This window comes from Oculina patagonica, chromosome 2 (assembly GCF_052425735.1).
Source record: "Oculina patagonica isolate OP01 chromosome 2, crgOcupat, whole genome shotgun sequence".
Lineage (NCBI taxonomy): Eukaryota > Metazoa > Cnidaria > Anthozoa > Scleractinia > Oculinidae > Oculina > Oculina patagonica.
This window is the reverse complement of record NC_135759.1, coordinates 13132096-13153884: the sequence shown is the minus strand read 5'-3', so window position 1 is coordinate 13153884 and position 21789 is coordinate 13132096. Positions and strand designations below refer to the sequence as shown.

The 21789-nt window shown below is 44.6% G+C and overlaps 4 protein-coding genes across 4 annotated transcripts in view; 1 reads left to right on the top strand and 3 right to left on the bottom strand.

The window, feature by feature from the left end:
* The first annotated feature begins 2893 nt into the window (after positions 1 to 2893).
* On the top strand, positions 2894 to 3826 carry LOC144639655 (trace amine-associated receptor 4-like). The gene has a single exon (XM_078498941.1). The coding sequence runs from the start codon at positions 2894 to 2896 to the stop codon at positions 3824 to 3826; it is 933 nt and encodes a 310-aa protein (XP_078355067.1).
* A 1065-nt stretch (positions 3827 to 4891) lies between these two features.
* LOC144638741 (uncharacterized) overlaps positions 4892 to 21789 on the bottom strand; it is a 44464-nt gene continuing 27566 nt past the window's right edge. Inside the window, exons 17-18 of the mRNA XM_078497992.1 lie at positions 5571 to 5782; positions 4892 to 5159 (exon numbers count right to left, since the gene is read on the bottom strand). Of these exons, the coding sequence (XP_078354118.1) occupies positions 5028 to 5159; positions 5571 to 5782 (344 nt within the window). The 3' untranslated portion in view covers positions 4892 to 5027. The remainder of the gene's footprint in view (positions 5160 to 5570; positions 5783 to 21789) is intronic.
* Positions 11500 to 12343, bottom strand: LOC144639746 (uncharacterized). The gene has a single exon (XM_078499047.1). The coding sequence runs from the start codon at positions 12313 to 12315 to the stop codon at positions 11650 to 11652; it is 666 nt and encodes a 221-aa protein (XP_078355173.1). The 5' UTR covers positions 12316 to 12343; the 3' UTR covers positions 11500 to 11649.
* On the bottom strand, positions 13008 to 14440 carry LOC144639186 (uncharacterized protein F54H12.2-like). Its single transcript, XM_078498462.1, has one exon. It carries the CDS (start codon positions 14421 to 14423, stop codon positions 13020 to 13022), a length of 1404 nt encoding a protein of 467 aa, XP_078354588.1. The 5' UTR covers positions 14424 to 14440; the 3' UTR covers positions 13008 to 13019.

Sequence of the window (21789 nt, the reverse complement as noted above, 5' to 3'; positions counted from 1 at the left end):
GAAGAGTGAGTTTCTCTTGATGTTCCATTAAATACAGGAATAACAATTGCCAATGCGAAAATAATTAAAATCAGCGACATTAGCAAGAGCTTGTCATATGTAAAGAACTTAGTCCGCCGAATTGTGAACATTTCAATTTCAATGATTTAAAAGAAAAATCTTTCTTCTTACTGTATAAATTTAAAGGCAAATAAATAAAATAAAAACTCTTTGATTACCTCACGCTAAAAAAATGCTCAAATTCGGAAGAAAAAACGGAGAATTTTCGTTATCAAATTTTTGCTTTGTCCCCTTTCCGTTTTCGAAATATGCAAACACTGTATTTGAAGTTTTTGTTTTGCTTTCCCTGGACAGGTACCGCCTGCAGTGTGTTTGTTATTAAGCCGACCTTGCAAGAAAGATTATCAAGTTTAAATAATACTAAATAAAAATAATAAAAAGAATTATAAAGCGCAAACTCCAGGCCAAGGCTTGTTCAAATGCGAGTTACAAGAATGGTAACTAATAACTAAAATTGAATTAATACAAATAACGATAACTAAGATTACAATATTGGTTTAAGAGGAAATCCGCCAGGACTTCGAGTAGTTATGGACAAAATATGTACAAAACATTACACCTGATGCAGCTTTTTGTTACGCTTCAATCTTTCGAGAATCTTTACAAAACATTTGGTCCGCTTCCACTTCGCAAGGCGCCCCTGACAACATTTCTACTGGAGACCACATACTTTTTTCCCGAACATGAACACATTGTCCGTCCACTTGCTGGAAATGGCACACGTGAGATTTTTCCTCCTTTGTATCATTTCTAACTCTGAATTGTTGTGGGACGGAAATTAATTTACCTTTTATAGGGTAGAAAATAACGCAATAGGATTTAAATTATTCTGGAAATTGATTTTTGTCCAACTTTAATAAATATACTCGACTTCCTAGTGGATTCCGTCTTAAAAGTTTAAAGTCAACATTCACAAAATTTAAATCTTAAGTCGATATCAAAATTAACCAGATTAACGACCAAAACACTGTAGTTTGTTCACAGACCTTATATTTTCTCTTACAATATTGTCGAGTTGGCGAAAAAAAAAAAGGGAAATAGAACGAGCACGAACGTTATAGAGTAGAAGGTGGGACGAAAGGAATCAGTAACTGTAGGACAACCGGACAGTTTGAATCGTAATGCTTGTATTCATTTAGTTATGGAGCGTTTGTTTGACGAATCTGTTGAAACTTTTTGTTTCCATGACATACTGCACTTTAATAAACACACGTGACACCATATGGTTGTTGTTTTATATTTTGATCATTTAAGATATCGAGAGCAGAGGCTACAACAACAACAAGTAGCTTTATTTGCATGGCCAAAAATACATCGAGTATTGAATAAGCATACAACTTAATTAACCAAAGAAGACTAAAGGACCAAAAGCGTACTTTTCCCCAAAGGAGTCCACAGGCGAGTATATTTTTTTCTTCGCTCCTTCCGCACTCGTGCTCGCGCGCTCTCATCGCTCGCTCACTGACCTAAGAAAGATGAGTAACGGCTTTGAAATATGAACATAATTAAAACAAACAAAACGACTGAGATGGCGGGCAAATCTTGGGAAACTCGGAAGGCCGTCTGTTCCAAAAAGACGCATTCTGTTTTCAAATATTTATATGATAATTATGTGTACTTGAAAATTGTATCTGAATGGCACGGATTTATGATTATTACATATATTTTCAGTTAGTTTTAATCTAAGAAGCTATAAGGAAATACATAACTCAATGAAACGCAAGATTGCGATCCTTCCATTCTCGTACCTCGAGGCTTCGTCCCTTCTGTGCAGGCTTGAAGAAACGGGCGAAAGGAAACGAAGACCCTGGGTACGAGGATGCGATCCTTCATACCCTGTGTCCATTCGTGTTAATCTGACCATCTTGTGAATAAAATCCTTTCTCTTTACAAAGAAGAAGTCAACCACCTGTCCAAAATGATTTTTTCTTTCACAAAAGAGCAGGGCCAAAATGACAGTCTGAAGCCATAACATCAGCAGGCGTGCTCAAATGAAAACTCTTCATATAGATAATCACACAGTTTTTAGTAGTCATCACATGTGCAAAACGATTTTCCTTTGCGTGTGGCATTCCCGTGTGCAATATATCAACAAGCGGGGATCAACTTCATTAATAATGTGTTCGGACTTAAAAACAAATTAATCCACATTTATTTAAGATCATAAGGGCAGTAATCCCGCTTGATAATAAAAGAAACACCTCGTTCCCGATATGATGCATTTCATATTTCATTCAAAAAGAACCTTAAAACTAACAAGAAGTTTCTATTGGCCCCATAATACAGGCACCCCGTGGATTTCATCCGTTTTGGCAAAATTGGGTGGGAAATGATCAGATAAATCTTGAGGGGGTAAATGAAATTCACAAAGCATTTACAAGCAAAACGATCACGTACCTTATTTGATAAATTGGCTGTACATTGAGTTGGCGTACATGTCATGTGTGTGAAGCAAACTAAACCTAACGTGTATAAAAATTGTTTTAAGACAAACTGAGATTTGCTTCACCAGTCGTGCTGCCCTCCAACAAATATCAATAAACTCGATCAATGGCTTGTTTATGACAAGGACAGGATACCACGCAAAGGCAAATAATGGCTGCAAACAGCTCAGTATTATTGTTTTTAAACTAATTATAGCCATCAGTTGTGGTTCGTACAAAAAGCACCTGGATCTTTAATATGTCCTTGCGGAATTTATTAAGTTTGATTTAAAATAGTCAAAAAATTGACAATTCAGTGATTTTCAGCGCCCATCGCAACAAGAGACAGGCGCACAGAGGTTGCTGGTGTCTAAGAGGACACCTTATTCTGTTTGTGAAGCAAAAACCCAATGGAAGAATTTATTTTGCACCATGCGATTAATCAAACTAATTCAATCGCCAGATTAAGAACCTGTTTGCTAGCCAACTGTATTGTTAACGTGGTTGGTCTGTTCATTGCAAGTTTTGGAAATGCAGTCATTCTTTTTTCAATCTGGCGAACCCAAGCTCTGCATTCACCGTCAAACACTTTGTTGTTTGCTCTTTCCTTGACTGATTTCTTGGTAGGAACAGTAACGCAGCCTTTGTATATCATATCCCGGGTGTACTTCCTTGTTAATGATAAAGATGGACCGCGAGCTCTACAAACTGCTTTTGATGTCATTTCAAGCCTTCTATCTGGGGTTTCATTTATCACGGCAACTTTAATTAGCGTGGACAGATACCTTGTACTCTTCCTACACTTGAGATACATATCCCTTGTGACAAGCAAAAAAATACTGGTATTTATCTTTGGCTCGTGGTTGTTATCCTCAATATGGGGATATACGTGGACACATGACCTTCGATTATTTTACGTTCTGGGGTTTGCTTCCTCTACTGCATGTTTCTCGATTATTGTTTTGATGTACTGCAAAATTTATCGTGTTATTAGACGTCATCGTCAAGAAATACGCAATCAAGCAAGGTTTGACGAAAGTCAGTCTTCAAGTCGAGTCAATTTTACTAGTTACAGGAGGTCGGTGTTGAACACGTTCATTGTTTGTTTTCTTCTGTTCCTGTGTTATTTTCCATATCTGTGCACAGCAGCCGTTATACAGCTTGGCGGTCACAGTCCTGCTAAGAAAATGTCCTTAGAAATTTCGGGTACCATCATTTTCATTAATTCCTCTCTGAATCCGTTTGTTTATTTCTGGCGCGTAAAGGAGTTTCGGAGTGCGATAAAAAGCACATTACACCGATTGAGAATCACGAAAAACCAAGTGGGAATGAACTCCACTTAGCGAGAGAGATTCTTGATTCAAATAGTTTGTACTCTATGATAGACTATGGCTATTCTCCGGCTATAAGGTCTTTGGATTGTCTGCCTTCATACAAGAAGAAAACAAGCCGGAGGTTGCCCATGTCACGTTTCATTGTTTTGAGTTTTATACAGATAACAATTTACGGCTAAAATATTTTACACTTAAAGTAATGACTGGTTCCGAGGGAAACAGTTAATTTTGTTTCCCGAAAAATCTCGACGTTTCCTCAGGCGGAGCTGAGGAAACAAAACTATTTGGTTTCCCGAAGATTCACGTGCAACTGTGGTCAACATTCGCGGATAACAGTGCACTGTTACCCTCTGACGTCAGAGATTTTGAAATATTGCCCACTTAGAGACTTTTGGCGGGGAGCATTTTTTTTGAAAGAGTTTTGTTATTAGATGTTATGTGACCTCAAAGTAACCTATGAGAGCGCCCGCGCGCTGTTGGGGGGAAAAATTCCGGCTATATAACAAAATTACGAAAAAAACTGCTATTGTCTTTATGCAGTTTAATACTTGTTCAGATTTTTGGTGATTTAAAATATTCTTAGAAATAATTTTTCTTCATTATATCTTTCTTCTAGCTACAGAAGCAATTTTGTTTTTCATGATAAAGCTGTAATCGTATAGCAAGGGAAAACCTATAATGTTATGACTTTTTATTATATGGGGTCAGTTTATCGTCCAAACCAACCAAACATGTCCTGGGAGAATTTTTTGTAAAAAAAAATACAGCTCTTGTGAGCACTACCGCATCTGCAACGAATACTGACAAGGACCTAGACTTGCCACAATTCGACCTCACGAGTTTTCACAGTGAATAAGCGAGCGAAGCGAGCCTTTTAGGTCTCAACTAAACTGGGCAAGTACAAGGGGCTTTCGTACGCCACATTCTGAATGCTATCAGGCCGTTCTCAGTCATTCTTTGTAATGCACAAAGTCAGCTCACAGTTTAGCAGCAGCTTGCATGGTTTCGCATGTAAAAGACCATCCCTACCAACCCTGAGCTTAATACATTATAAACATTTGATCTACTCTGGTCTAAAATTTTGTTTGCATTTTATTTCATTGTTTTCGCTGTTTATGTTCTACAGAAATCAATAGTTGAATAACCAGTCCATTTAATCTTTTATTGATTTACTTTTGAAACTGATTATTAAGTAACAGAACACTCATGATCAGTAATGCCTGTTAATATGTGCCCTTCGCTGTCTTGGGACCCTGCATATGCGGTCGTCTGGTCCCGATGGGTACTGGTCCGACCAATAGAAGAAGTAAGCCCATACATTCATTTGGGTGAACTTGGTAAGCTGTGATAAGAAAGGGTTTGTTTTAGAAGAGTACAGCCAAACAAAACTTGGTTACGCATTATATGTGCATTTTCGTCTTCTTTCCTATACAGACCAAACGATAAGTATCAAGAGCGGTGATACACCCCTCCCTTTTATGTAATACCTACAAAATAAGGCGGGTTAGGTAGGAGAGTTATCACGTGTAAGCTCAAACTATGTAGCACGTGATTCTGCAATCTTCCCAACAATATAAGGAGCCTTGTTATGCGAACAAATGGTATAGAAATTTTGTCGTTCCGGTGAGAAAAAGGAAATACCTAGGAAGATATTACCTTTTTTCCGAAAATTACGTTGGGATGAATCGTTGGATACAAATGGCAAACGCCCTGTCTCTCACTTATCACTTTATAGACAAGAACTTCAAATTACCTCTAAGTCCTTGCAGTTCTTTCCTAGGATCCAGGAATTCCCAGTGCATGAGAGCTTTGAGTCCACAGGAATCTTGATGTCGTAAGTTCCAAACGGACTTTTGCATTCCTCCATTCCAAGTAGTCGATCGTCACTTTGTCTCTGGGTTAGGCTGTGTGTGCACATTGATCTCCAGCGGGAATCGTCAGCAGTTACACAAAACAGGGAGTTCCCTTGACACGGTTAAAAGAAATGAAAAAAAGTACAGCAGAAGTTTATTAATCTGACTACTAACTCGCTGCCAAAATGGTTGATAACAATTAAGTGATCGTCAAGTGAGGTTCCGCTATAAAAACGTGAGGTTGATTCAAAAGAAAGAGATAAGACTTGCAGAATAACAAACAGTCATATTTGTAGAAGAGAGAAACCATCATTTCAGAAACCTTCCTAAAAAGATAACCAGAACCGCGCCTGGAGATGGTTCAAAACGTTTACAGGGACGATACCTCCCCTGCAAAGATAGACTGGTTCCGAAAAAAATGTACTATAACAGCAGAAGTAGAACTCTGTCACTGGAAAGGAAACGAATCAGAAAAACATTGAAAGAAACGAAAAAGGGGAATAAGATAATACCAACCAAAGAAGTTTTTCGGTAGCATAGCCACACTCATGCGGGTTTAGAGGTTATCGACACAAAAGTGACGAGTTTTGCTGTAATGACTTTATTAGTAGTAAGGTCCGCTTAAATTCGGAAGCAGCCAATCACAGAGCAGTATTTCTGCGCATGCGTAGAGGAGAAAATCACGTGAGTAGGATGTGGATGACGTCATAAGAGTGGGTCCCAGGGTGTCCGAGTGTGGGTTCCAGGCCCCGGCGGCCAAAAAGAGCTCGCCCCAGACCCCCAGCGGAAATTTGGGGTGGGAAAATCGGGCAAAGGGAAAAAAGGTCACGTGACTCCAAGGCGATGACGTCACAACCCTCTGCGCGTGCGCGCGCCAGCTCAAAACCAACCACAACGACGCGGGTAGTATAACAACCTCCGGTAGTGTAACGGTTATCACTCCTACCACTAAAGTAGGCAATCGGGGTTCGACTCCTCGCTGGGGGCTTTTTTTCATGTTGTCTTTTTTTTATTTAAAATAGGTTTGCGTTCACTTAGAGGAAGATAAAACAAGTGAGACAATGGTGAAGCAGTTTGTGTTTTTTATTACTTGTAAACAACGAAAAGAATTAAAAGTGTGATTTTTTTAAAGTTTCAATTTTGTCTTGGCTTGCATGATGCGTTTAACAATGCGTTCAGTCTTGGTCTTTTTGCCCGGTAACTTGTCGATGGCCTTGATCATCTTGCGGTCTGCCTTCCACTTCTGTTCTAAAGAGCGAGCCTTTCCGTAGTCAATGTCGTGCTGTTTAGCCAAACGGTCCAACCTGTTTATGCCGGGATCACCTCGTTTCAATCGCTTTTCTAGTTTTGTTCCGGGTCCCATGTATTGATAACCAGGCCAGTGAAATTCTACTCCCGTCTTGGCCAACAGTTTTTGTATGTCGACTTTTCCTCCTGCCTGGGTCCATATTTTGCGGTTCAACCACTCCTTCCTGATCTTGGGAAGTCTCGTCTTTTTTCGCGTTGTTTTACGTTTCTTACTGGACATGTCTGCGTCTGGTGCGTCGCCCTTCGGCCCAGTCTTCCCAGCCTGGTAACGGTTTCAAGGTCTCTACTTCGGTCGGTCGCTTTCCTCTCGTAGTAGTAGTCTTATGGGTTAACATAGATCCTAAAACCTCGCTTTCATGTTGCATATATAATGAGGGATGACGTCATCCGAGTTGGACCGGAAGTGAAAAGACCGGAAGTAACCTAATTTGCATAAAATGCGCGAAAAGGGTATCGGCAGTAGCCAATCAGATTGCAGGATTATGGCAGTGAACCAATCACAGGTCCGGATATAGACCACGTGATCCCTTAGGGACCCACGTGACCAACCCCTCCTACGTCATCACTTAATGAATTCAAGATGGCGGCTTTACTTTTAATTTATTCAACATGGTGAGCCCGGATATGGGTCACGTGGTCCCTTAGGGACCCACGTGACCAAACCCTCCTACGTCATCACTTAATGTATTCAAGATGGCGGCTTTACTTTTAATTTATTCAACATGGTGAGCCCGGATATCGACCACGTGGTCCCTTAGGGACCCACGTGACCAAACCCTCCTACGTCATCACTTAATGTATTCAAGATGGCGGCTTTACTTTTAATTTATTCAACATGGTGAACCCAGATATCGACCACGTGGTCCCTTAGGGACCTACGTCATCAAAGTCCTCCGATATTCGATACTCGATACTCGATACTCGACATTCGATACTCGATACTCGATATTCGATACTCGATACTCGATATTCGATTTTCGATATTCCATATTCGATATTCGATTTTCGATATTCGATATTCGCGATACACTCACACTTCATAGTGAGTTAGCAAGACCACCATCCATTATATATTGTCCACAAATTGCCATGTTTTTCAAAGAATTTGGGTCGGCGATTCTGAGAAAACGTAAAGCTATTTTTTTAAAAAAATCACGTGAGGGAGGGGGGATGGGGGTATCCCCTTTTCTCGGGTGTTCTGGGAACGAGTCGGCGATCGAATGCGATGTACACCATGTAAACGTTCAACCTGTTCTTTAATGTGTTCAAAGTTACAACATTAAAGTTTCAACATTTTCTTGGCTTGCATGATTCGTTTGACAATGCGTTCCGTCATGGTTTTACTTCCAGGTAATTTGTTGATGGCTTTAATCATTTTCTCGTCGGCTTTCCACTTGTCCCTTAGATTCTTGGCGTGACTGTAATCGATGTCGTGCTGTTTGGCGATCTTGTCTAATCGATTGATGCCCGGGTCCCCGCGTTTCAATCGCTTGGCCAATTTGGTTCCGGGACCCATGTACTGATAACCGGGCCAGTGAAATTCGATTCCAGTCTTGCCGAGCCACTTCTGAATGTCGATCCCACGTCCGCGTTGTCGTCGCCGTGTCGTCTTTTTTTCAGTCCTCTTCTTCTTGGTCTTCGTCATACTCCAATTTTCGTCTCAACTTTTTGCCTTTGGCCCAATCTTCCCAACCGGGTAATGGTTTCAGTTTCTCGGCTTCCGTTTTCCGCACAGCTGGCTTTTTCCTCGTCTTTAGTTTCTCTTCTAAACTCTTGAATCTCTCTGCCAATGTCGGTTTGCCCGCAGGTGCCGTCTTTGCTTTCTTTGTCGCCCTCGGGGTGACTGTGGGAGGTGATTTCTTGGCACTTCCTTTTATGAGTTGTTTCAACATGGTCTCCACGGGTCCCGTCACCAAACCCACATTCTCCAACTCCTCCTCCTCCTCCTCCGCTTCTTCGCCCGGCCGTCTGGCTGTTACTCCTCCCATGGGAAATTGACGTATCCGTTTGGTCAAACGAGCCCGTTCGCGAGCGAGAGGTTTCACTCGTGCCACGGCGATACCGTCGGGAACGGATTTATCTTTTAACAGCAAGTGACTTTCGGCTGCTATGCGAGCCGCTTTGTTCAACAATGCATTGTCCGTGATTTCGCCTTTGTAATATTGCACCAAACGATTCAAGTCTTTAGCGGGAACCATCACGACTTCCTCGGTCATCTTTGAAGTATTCTTCCAACAAGCTTTCGTAACACCCTTGCCAGTAACGAACTTCCTCTTCTAACTTGTCTAGGCGCCTTTTCAAGTCGCTTCTCGATGTACACTTGTCGCTACACTCCTGGCACAGTACTAGGGTCTTTCCTTCCGGAGTCTCTTGCCTCTCTCGAATGCAATCTTCGCACTCTGCGTCGTATTTTAAAGCCAAATAGTCATGATTGACGCGGGCGTAGGCTTTGTGCCAATGGTCTGCTCTCTTTTCCCACTCTGCTTCTCTGTCCGCCGATTCGCGTAACATTTTCATCATTGTCTGGAGGGTGTTTTGCAGAGACATGCTTGGTAGATCTGTTGCAGTCCTTTCCAAAACCCACTACCCTTCTGTGACAGGAGACCTTCTCGCCTTCTCTTCAACGAGTTTCTGCGCTTACCCAGTTCGCGCAAGACCTTCTTATATCGTCGCAGCTTGGCAGTGATCGGTGGACTGAGCGGAATGCGGTTCTTGAGCAAATTCAATACCATCTCACTCACGGCGTTGATCTGATCGGCGTTGGCGTGCTGTAACATCTCTTCTCGCTTGAACCGATTGGCTTCTCTCAGAATGCTCTCCAAGAACGGACGCTGTCGACGTAATCGATTCATACTTCCCACGGGGCTGGACGTCGGTTGTAACTACCGGTGACGCCCTTTGCCCCCATCCTCTTATAGCGTTTGTCCTTTCCCAATTTATAACCCAACTTGCCGGCAAACTTGAGTATGTCCAATAAACCCTCTCCTCTCCACACGGGTCCTCTTTTAGGTTGTTTTCGTCTTCTCCTTACTATCTTTCTTCCTCGCACCATCTTGTCACAGAATGCAGTCTGTTGTAACTACCGGTGACGCCCAATGCCCCCATCCTCTTATAGTGTTTTTATCTCTTTTTCTTTCGAGTGGCTGCATCCAAGGCTTTCTTTGCACCCCAACCTGCAGCACCCGATGCAGCACCCAAAGCGATTGCTTTTCCACCCGCGATCAAAGCTGGTATCAAGGCTGCTAAGGGTAAAATACCACCCTTCTGTCCTATTCTTCTCCTGCCAGCACGTCTCCGCCTTTGCGTCACACGTTTCTTTCTCCTCATGGTCCTATCGTCGTCGCGGTCTACGTCTATAATGATTTACATTATCCATTATCCCTTTAAATCCTTGACTGGCCAATTTACCACCCAACGTGAAGAATGTGGGTGAAGGACCCGAGAGAAACATGCTGGCCCCCTCGGCTATCTTGTCCACCAAACGATGTTTACGTCTCGCGAGAGCCCCACCTCGCTGCCTCTTTCTTCTGGCCTTACGTTTCGTTCTTCCCATCCTACCATAACTGTCACTTCAGACGGGGGTACCTTCGGATTTATCGTGTTGTCGTTCGTACGCTTGCACGTACTTGTCGGCCACGGGCGGCGTGAAATCGGTGATCGTGTCATCTAGAGTTTGCATCTTGATCAAGAATCCTTCTAGTTCGTCCATCGGAAGACCGCGCGCGTACGTTCTCAATTCGATCAACGTCTTGTCGTAGCTGGTGTAGGCAAAACGACATACGTCCACTTTGAACGAATATTTCTTGAAATCGTTCCAGCCCTTGACGACAGTCCCAGCTGAAGTTAGGCATGCCACAATAACACTATTTTCTGTAAGGGAACCCGCAATGACACCCGCTGCCACGATGAATAAAGCCAAAGCATTCAATGAAGCATGACACCACTTAAAATGGTAAAACATTTGACGATGACACCACCACTTTTTGTGGTAAAAGGAATACAATCCGTCCAATCTGTGTAACAGGTCTGGATCCAAGTTCGTCTTCGACCCGTTTAGTAGGGAGGTCATCTTTAATGGCTCACTCTCGTCGAGGTACGACGAACGGTTGGTCGTCCCCCGTCTTTATAGGTCGTAGTGATGGTGTTTGTCGTGGTGATGCCTGCGATGCGACGTCCAGCCGCCACTTGACGTTGATCGTTGAACAGCATTTGCAATTGACGTTGCATGTCGTCTTGATTCAATTGGTGTGGACCACCCGTTAGCGTTCCTTGACCTGCAGGTACGTTGGACCTCGAGGAAGAAGGTCTCAAAGTCCCCGTACCTACTGCAGGAGACGGTAATTGATCCAAGTACCGTCTTAGGACTATGGGGTCGATTCGATCCAATGTCTGTTTCAATCCCCCTCGGTTGACGTTGACGATCGGAATGGCACTAGGACTGGTTCCTACTCCTGCTGGCGAATGTCTTGACATGTCTTTCTAGCTCTTTCTTCTAATGTCTGGATCAATTCGCTGAAGTAAGTCTCGTTATATTCTCTCACGAATTTCCACATCTGTCGCTTTTCGGCCAAATGTAGCACGGTTTGCATGGCGTCGTAGTCCATGTCCTCTTCTCTCATACGCTCGAAATGACGACTGCACAAGTCCAAGAACACGAGCCACACGTGATCGTTACGTACGAACATCTGGAACGAATCTGTAACATCTCATGCATCCCTCGCCTTTTAAGAGGTGGCTAAAAATCCGTCTGTCGTCGCCACTGGCAGGGTGTAGATCCAATACCATGTAACCAAAGGGTCTTTCCGTCGTCTTGGTGTAGACGTCCATCACATCTTGCCATCGGGAGGGAAACGCTTGTAACAGTAAATTCCTCATGCCCAATTGATCGCGAGGGTTCTTGAAAGCCACGATGTAATGCGCATTTCGAGAAATGCTCTTGGCGTATTTTCCCGGCGGAAACATGTCTTGACACAAGTACAGGACGGTGATGTTCCTGTGGTGGGAAAGTTTGGTAAACAGATCCAATACTCTCTTGTCGTTTCCTCCTTCTTCCATCAGATCGTCCAATACCATCACCCCTCCACGGGGAAACCATTTGGTCAAATCTACTTCTTCGGGAATCCCTTCGTGAAATTTCACGCCTCGCTTTTTCATGTGCGCAAAACCGTCTTGCCAAGCCCCAAAACAATAATGAATGGTCTCAGGGGGTGTACTAAACAACTCTTTTGAGTGATTCAAAAGTACCGACTCGGTAAAACAAGTCTTTCCGCAGCTAGAGGGGCCCACGATCAAAATGCTAGAGGGCATCCGAAAGCTAAAGGCTTCACCGCGCTCCATGGCGAAATGACATTCGTCAAAAAACGAGCAATGATATAAGCATGTTGCAGAAAAAAAGTCTGCAATGAATCCCGATCTCCCGAGCGACAGACGACACACACCTTATTTATTTCCACGTTTTTATTTGTCATCTCACAACAACAAGTGTCTTACACCGCAGAGAGACGGTTCACAATCCTGATGGTATTCCATTTTACAAATTTTGTGCCACGACCTTTCCTTCGAGATCAATTGCTTCAACATTTGCCCAACTTTATGATCATTGTACACGTAATCGTGTTTCTTGAATCTCGCTTCGAATTGACTCATGCTACGTCCTTCGGCCCTATCGATGAGATACATCAACGCGTAATCGCCGCAGCTCTGACTGTACAACGATTGTAGACTCTGTCCGTTGCGCTCCACGTACTTCCAATGATCGTCCAACCAATCTTGCAACGGTTGCGCCGTCTGGTACACTTCTAGGGGTAAGGCGTAACTGTCCAATACTTCGCACACGTTTCCATTCGTCCACAGCGCGATCCAATGCCGACCGCGCATGTAGTGAGGATCGGTGTTGACGATGTACCCGCGGGCTTCCGTCTTGAGTGGTTTGCGAGGTAATCGATCGCAGGCCACTGTCCCGTAAAAGTAAGGCTTCAACGACGGGTGATGTCTGGCCAACTGATCCAATTGCACGTTATTCAAAGTCACTTTCTCCATCACTAACGCTGGTACACGTCGTACAACACGGCTTTGTTCTTGTCTATCTCCAAGAGATTCTCAAACTCTCCGTACACGATGATGGTCAAGTTCACAGCTGGGTTGGCTCCAAAGTTCAGCTCTATTAGTAGATTTCCGGCTTGCTTGGGGTTCATCCTGTAACTGTCCACGCATCCATTGGCCACGTTGTCGAACACGAACAACGTGCAATTCTTTCCTTGTCCCCAATCGTCACCTCTCACCATGTTTCCTTGCTGCTTGCACAGGCAACCGGTGGCTTGCAAGAAGCGGTGGTACCCTCTGAGATCTTTGGTGGCATCGTTGTGAACCAGTTCTAGCGTCTCGTAAGGATACTCTTCTCCTCCCACGAGTTGTTTTATGCTGCTCATTCCAAACTTCTGAAAACAGAAGGGATCGTTGACCACGTTCCCGGTGAAGGCTGTGGACAGTACCATACCCACAATCACGCGGTTGGGAATTCTTCCTTGGAACAAGTTGGTGCATTCGTACCGTCGTTGATCTCCCTGCATGTTGAAGGTCCGAATCTCGCTTCTCACGGTCGGGTAACTCACCACTTGACTCTTGGTGGTCATCTCATCCATCAGTCTCCTGTACGTGGTGGGATTGAGACGCACTTGACACAGGTACATTCGAACTTTGACTTCCTCGGCCGTCAACTTTCCTGCCAGACCCACTCCGTTCAAGAACACGTCGGGAGAATTGAAGTACATCTGTATTCCTATCTGCACTCTGGGTACCAACAACTTGCTCAGATGAAACACTTCGATGAGGGGTTTGAAACGCAACACGTGTCGCTTGCCTTCCGTGTAATTGGCTTGTTCTGCTTTAGAGTTCTTGAGAGCCTCCTTGTGATTGGCGGTCAGGGCTACATAGTCTGCGTGTCCAGCTCCAGCGTTGGCTGCAGTGTTTGTGTTATTGTCCGTCCACGTGGCTGGGAAATCGATATGATTGTACCATCCTTGAGGTTTCAAGATGGTTTCTCCATCACGCCTGTCGTAATTCAGCAACGTTTCCAAGAAGGCTCTGTAATGGTACGTGTCCGTCTGGGGACTGATGAGAGTACCGTTGAGACGCACGCTGATTTGCTTGAACAGAGAATGGGCTAGATTGTTGACGGGCCACAGCTTGTCGGCAGCTGCCACGTTCTCATCGTTGTCTTTCTTCAGTTGCAATTCTACCTCGAAAAAGCTACGGCTGAGATCGATGTAATCTTCTTGGGGGTCGATCTGAAACTCCACCGGATTGATGCCTGTGGTGTAGGTCTGAACGGGGACCATCCGATACGACGAGACGCTGACGTCTGTCGGTGGTACGGCGAATAGATCCAATCGAGGATTGGCCTCGCGTCTCGACTGCGGGTAGGCGCTCGAGATGGTTTCGGTCATCGTCTTCTCTTCCTTCTTCCACTGCGCTTCCGTAAGGTCTGTATCCAGTCGTAGCCAGGAGGCTTTCTGACCTCGGGACCTATCCACCCGCCCTTTTGTACTTTTCGTCGTCGCCTCTTTTGTCCCAACAAGGCCTGGTTCAAAAGTGCCAGTGAGAATCCTTCTCCCCGCTGTCTGACGGGGGCGCGTTTGGATCGGACCAGTCTGGACGATCGCGAGTAAACGGGATTCATTTTTCGCCAAAGATGTCGTTCAGTTTTCTCTTGACGTTTCGTTCTATGACGTTTTTCAGTTTGCGTTTCACGACTCGTTTAGGACCACTCTTGGCTCCTTGACCCGCTTTACGAATGCGGTCCGCGACGCCGCGCCCACTCTTAAATCCTCTCACGGCTCCACCGAGAGACTCTCTCACGATGTCGGCCAAAAATCCGTTCCCCTCTTGAGGTGGAGGATCCGGTGTGAAACGCGTCAGGGCACCGCCTCTCATGTTCGCTTGATATGTAAGGTCACGATCGTGTTGCCTTCGCCAAAATCCACCAGTTTACCTGTAGTCTCGCTCACTTGCGTTTCAATAATGTCCACGATCTGGTTGCGGAGTGGAATATATTGTATGTGGAGAGGTTCAAAGTACTTGATACCTTTTCCTTCACGTTGAAAGTGAATTTCCCGCAACAGATCCGTGACTTGATTTCCCACAACGGAACTACCACCCACGTCTGAGTAAACGAAAAGCGTACGCGATGCGTCTCCAATCACTTTTTGGAAGGCTCTGTTGAGTTTCACAAAGCGCCAGTTGCAATAGCAACTCAAGAAAAGCTGTCCATTCTCAACAACCCAGAAATTTTTCTTGCCCTCTCCAAAATCATCCACGTCTATGGGATCGGGTATCGTAGCGTGGTGGCATTCCGGCTTCAGGTTCGGCCCGAGAAACACGTTTTCTTTCTCGTCCTTTTTTACCCATCCCATGTCAAAGGCCAAATCCTCGTTGAAAGACATGTAATATGGGACACCTTCAGTTTTCACTTCCGAGACGTCCAAGTTCGAGTTGTCGAGGACTAGTTCTTCACCTTCCCACTTGAACGTATATTCCCACTGCTTTCCATTATCGGGCGACTTGGTCAAGTCTCCCACGATACGCTTGTATTCTTTGACTTGATCGAACTTGAAGACCAGGGCTTTCATGAAACTGAGGCCATCCACGATGTTGTCGTCATATAGAATGTCCTGGAACGTCAGATCGGTGGTCACCGACTTGCTTTGCACGCGACCCTCCTTGTCTTTCCGCTTGAGCATCCACTGGGCACTCAAGAGAGGAAACTTGAACGACTTAAATCGAGTTAAGTCGATGCTGGCATCTGGCACGGAAATGCTACTCAATCCCACTTTCCAACCGGTTCCTTCCAATCGTAGCGGGTGAGGTAATCGCACCTTGAAAGAGTTTGCTCTATTCTCTGGAAACTCGGTTCCGCTGCTGTGACTGGGTAACGTGACGTAAAATCCTTCCTCGTGGCTCATGATTTTTTTAGAGCCGTCTTCTCGATCCAGCTGTCGTACTTGTCTGGCCAGCCTTTCCAGTGCACCAAGACTTTATTTCCTTTTCGTTTGACGATCTTGTCCACCCTGAAGACATCGTCGTCGGACACTGCGACTTTTTGTAGATCTTCCTTGTAAAACGTACCGCGAAGAGGGGTGTCGTCCAACTCTTGGATCTTGTAAGTCGTGACGGGTGGTCCCCGACGCACCTCTCGTATCACAAACACTTCTTCGGTCCAGCCGGGTAAATACCCTTTCTCGAACGTGCGAAATTTCTTGTTCAATCTCACGCGTTCTCCTACTTTTAGCGGGGTTTTTCGTTCTCTTTTACCCGACGACAATCTCTTCGCGTACAGACGTTCCCACACTTTTCCTTCGTTGCTCGCATTCACTTTCTCGGGGCTAGTGCCGATGCTACGATGGTGGGATCCGTTGTACCCTTTCACCAAGGCCTGGAGTACAGGTAGGTAACTGAGCGTGTTCTTGGCGGTAAAGTATCGGTACATGCGTTCCTTGAGAGTGCGGTTGAAGCGTTCCACGATGCTGGCTTTGGTATCTCCGGCCGTGGAAAAGTGGTGGATGCCTTCCCGTTTCATCAACGCGGCAAACGTCTTGTTGTAAAATTCTTTCCCGTCGTCGGTCTGTAGGTTCTGAGGTTTGCGTCCATCGGCTCGTTTCAAAATCTTGGCAAAGGCGTCCGACACCGTTTTTCCCGTCTTGTCTTTTAGGGGTTCCACCCAGGCATATTTAGACAAGACGTCGATCACGTTGAGTAGATATCTGTGACCCTTGTTGTATTTGGACAACGGTTGCGTTTCCACTAAATCTGCTACCCACTGTTGGTCGACATTAAACACCAGGACCGGTAACGTGGCGAAACGACGTCTGCGCGGTTTGTGAAGGGTATAACCCAAATCGCGCTCCAATACTTTTTTGGCTGTGTCGACAGATATCTTGTGCGTTTTGGCGAATCTTGTTATCCCGCCCAAGCTACCCGGTTGACTGGGATCGTGGTAGTCCAAAAGTATCTTCTCATCCTTTTTCAGCTTCTTTGGCATGTCGACGACGCTCTGACCACCCTCATATAAGTGACGTGTAATTTATGAGCTGCCTCTTCGATCGTGGTCGGATGAAGTTTGTAAATAGAAGCAAACAGCTCGGCTGGATCCTTGAAATGTCTCAACCATAATATAAACGGTATCAATCTGAAATAGTTTTGTTCTATGTGGGTGGCTTCGAACACTCTCAAGGGGGAGTCACTCGTATCTTCCGGTATATCTATACCCCTCCCAAATTCAGCATACGCTTTCTCGCACAATCTTTTCAACCACTCCCACTTTCCATACAAATCCATGACAAATGAACTTTTATTTATACAACGTCAATTTAAATAGCCTGCATCAATAAATATGTTATCAAAAGATTTTGTACAAGTTTCGCAACTTCTAGGTCTCCACAGTTTGGCTTTTTGGTAGTCGTCGCCCAGGTAAGCTTCATCTTTATCCATGGCGCAACGGTTGCAGAGATCTCTGTCTAACAATCTATCCGCTATTTCTTGCCAGCGATTGCTTTCTAGGCGTTGCAATTTTACTTGAGTTGCCAGTTGGTTGCACAGTTCTTCGTACGTGTTTGCGTCGACCGTGATAGGTTGTTTCAAGTAGGCAGACAATGTCTGGCCTAGGGCTACACTCGCTCTCAACGGTGCGATGAGATCTTCTAAACCACTCCGGTCGTCAAAGTCGCAGACGTTCGCGTTCAACCAGAACGAGACGCCGATGCCAATGGGCGGCGGTTTGCGAGACGTCACGAAGAAAAAGGCTCGCTGCAATGGCACGTAGACAAATTCATTCCAATGTCTATCCCAGAGATAACCGTGCCCAATGTCTTTGATGGTCGCCATCACGGCTCCCTTCCAGTGAGGGTTCTCTTTGAGCCATTCACTTTCGGTGACGCGGTTCTTGGCACACCCGCGCTCTTTCACCATGTCCTCGAAGACATAGACTCTCCTTGGAATGTTTTCGGGTATGGTGGTGGGATAGTCTAACGACAACGTACTCATTCCCGTGTCGGTCTGGATCTTTTTTTCTAGCTTTGTACAATTGGTGTAGAAGAGTCGTTGTTCCAGGTCCAGCCAGTTTTCTCTCGTACCCATGTCACTGCTCTTGGCTTGCTTCGGCCGAACCTTTGTATAATGCACTCTCCAGATCGCACATCCAATGCTCTTGACACTGCATAAACGTGTAGCCTGCTTCCATGCCACGTTTCGCGCGCTCCAATAGGTAATCTTCGTCCGATTGATAATCGCCCCTTTTTAGATCCCTATAGTAAGGCAATGGTTCCCAGTCCTTGGGATCTCCTTGTACAAAGACACCGTTGACTTGTGGGGTTTGAGTTTGAGTTTGGCTGGAATCGCTCTCTGTGCTTTCCATCGCTACAACTGAGTCGACAAATGGACGCGCAGCTCTTTTTATACGTTGGATGACGTCACCTGGGTCATTGCCGGTTGGTCGGAAGAGGTCACGTGTTACCTCTCTGGTTGGTTCGTGCGTATTGACGTCATCCGAGAGTAAAGTATAAAAGCACCGTGTTGTCTCCTGTTAGTCCTCAGTTGGAGCATCGAGAGCACCATGGACGTAGCAGAACCCCAAAAAAAGCGACAGAGGAGAGGGACTGGAAACCCCAAGAAACCCAAAGTCCCCCGTAAAAAGAGACATCCTACAAAGAAGAAGATGGAGTTGAAAGAGGAAGTGTTGGAGGAGGGTGAAATTTTCGACCCCGACCAGTTCCTACAACAGACCTTTGACGACACGGAGCGCGACCCGGTTTGCCCCGTCCACAAAGAACCGCTGACCAAGAGAATGACGGACGGGGGATGGGAGTTCTACTTTTGCCCCCACACGAGCGAAGGCACCATCTGTTTCATTTGCACCGGTAGCGCCCACATTGACCAGTACGTGGTGGCGGTCAATCAACAATTACCGGCTTACTATTATTGGAACATGGATAAGATGAAATGTTACTGCAACGAGAGTCTCATTCTGAGCATGTCGAAATCAGAGAGCAACCCGAACAGGATCTACCTCAAGTGCAGAAAAGGGAAATGTCGGTTCTTCCAATGGGCAGACAGTGTTCCGTTTGGCAAGATCAAAGCCTGGCTGGAAGGAAAGGAATATGTGGGAAACGAGGATCCCCTCTACTCGAGAAGGTCTGGACTGGACTCTAGGGACGAATTTGGATACCCCAGAAGAGGACAAGACGTGGTGGATAGACCGCAACGAATTCTGGATGGGAGACCCGCCTTCAAAGTACAACACTACCCACCCCCGGTCAAGGATTGGATTGGTGATCTTCCCTTGGACGAGTCATTGGTCAAACAGTGTCAAGAGCAAAAGTTTTGGGTGGATGGAGAAGGGAAAATTATTCTTCCCCCGGAATTGGCTGGCGTGAAGTACGACTCGGATGAAGAGAAAATGCTGAGAAATCAACTGTATCTGAGATGCATTTCCCAGAAACAATATCCTAATTTGGATCATTGAGATTTACAGTTTAAACATTTTCATATATTTTCTACGTCAAGCATCAGAGTGCAGTTAGCTCTGGCATGACTCCGGAAAACGTGTGCATGATCTTGGACTTGGAAGGTTACTTTGTGGAGAAGACGTTTCGAGTACGCGAGTTGGGTTATTACACTTGGCAAGAAAAGTTCGGACGCCATGCTTTCTACATGAGAATGTCGTGGTGCAACTTATCTTCCAGAGACAGAAAAACCGTGTCTTACGTCAAATACAACGTGCACGGACTGACGTATCAACCCAGAAAGGAAGAAAAGGCCTACGAGTATGACAGGGTGGAGGAGGTGATGTGGGATTTGTACGAGGAGACCAAAACCCCCGAGAGAACCGTGGTGGCTTACAAGGGAGGACACGTCGAAAGAGACTTGTTGAACAAACTGAACATTCCTAGCGTGAATTTAGAACTGTACGGATGTCCGAAATACGACGTGTTGAAAGAGACAATTGTAGAACCTTTACCTAGTTGCGGTTTTCATCTATACGAAGGACATTGTCCAATGACCGAATGTCATGCTTTCTGGTTATGGTACCAGACTTTTGTTGTTAAATAAATTTACAAATTGCTCCATGCCGAAACTGAATTACGAGAGTATGGGATTCAATCGCTTAAACAACAACAACAATCCTCTACACCCTTGAGTGTTTTTTTTTTCGACCAGCCATATTGTTGGGAGTCAACATCTTCGGTTTAGAAGCTAGTTTAATTTTTGTCCTTTCATTTCAGGGCCGCAAAAACAAACAAACAAACAAACGCATTTGAACAACAACAACAAATACCGCACGCTAAATTATATTTTTTCGCGAACGGTGAAAATCACAACAAAGTCGATGACACTTGTGTTTAGAGTCTAAAAACTGCGAAAGAGTCGGCTCAATAACTTACATCGAAATAATATCTTTCATGGTTGGACATCCCCTTGATATAAGGGTCGAAACAAAAATTTTTCTTCGAGAAAAAACATTTGAACAACGGCCGAATGAAAAATTATATTTTTTAGCGACCGAAGAAAAATCACAACAAACTCGATGACACACTTGTTTAGAGTCTAAAAATGCGAAAGAGTCGGCTCAATGACTTGCTTTGCGTTTTACTAAATTAATACCATTCATGGTTGGACATCTCTTTGATTTAAGGGCCGCAAAAACATTTTTTCCTCGAGAAAAATGCATTTGAACAACGGCCAAATGAACTGCACGCTAAAATTATATTTTTTTGCGACCGGTGAAAAATCACAACAAAGTCGTTGACACACTTGTTAGAGTCTAAAAATGTGAAAGATTCGGCTCAATGGCTTGCTTTGAGTTTCACTGAACTGATATCGTTCATGGTTGGACGTCCCTTTTGATTTAAGGGCTGCGAAAAAATTCTTCTTCGAGACAAATGCATTTGAACAACGGCCAAATGAACCGCTCGCTAAAATTACATTTTTCTCCAAACGGTAAAATCACAACGGAGGCGGTGACACATTTGTTTAGGTTTTTTAAAAAAAGTTAACGTTAAAGCTTCACTTCTAGGTGGCTAGATTTTTAATTTTATTCTGAATCATAGTGGGGTGTTCCTTCGATTTTGGGACCGCGAAAAGATGAAGGCGTTTGCATGAAGTTGTTGTTTACGAAAGACATGCAACGACAACTGCGCGAGCAATTTTGCTTAAAAGAATAATTCAGTCCACCAAAAACGACTTGTTTATTCGTAAAGTTCGGTTTCTTTTTTTTTTTTGACCATAAACACAACTAGACCAAGTAACCTTGAACGAAATGAACGGGTCTAAAACCTTTTTCTTCTTTACTATGCACGGTTCATGATGGCCGCACGAACAAAAACAAACCACTCGTCAAAATTTACAACGTAACCAAATTTATTTTTCGCAGTAAATACATTTTATCAAACGCTCTTCGTCTTGTACAGTAGAGTATGGAGACATTAGCTCACCTTAAAGCTTATATCCTTCTTGAAAAGAGCTGTAATCCGACAAGAAAACTTCGTCCGTTTTACTGTACTTTTCCGAGAATGAACACACGCGGGTTCCTAGAATTTCGAGAAAGATTCTCCACGCGCGTGCGTCGGGATTTTTTTCCCTTGGGGGGAAATCCCAGGATTTTACCCTTGTGGGAAAATCCCGTCAGCTTGGAATTTTACCCTTGTGGGGAAAATCCCGTCAGCTTGGGATTTTACCCTTGTGGGGAAAATCCCGTCACCTTGGGTGACATTGATCATGAGATCTCATTGGTTCATTCTGTATCAGGTCACCTCGATTGAC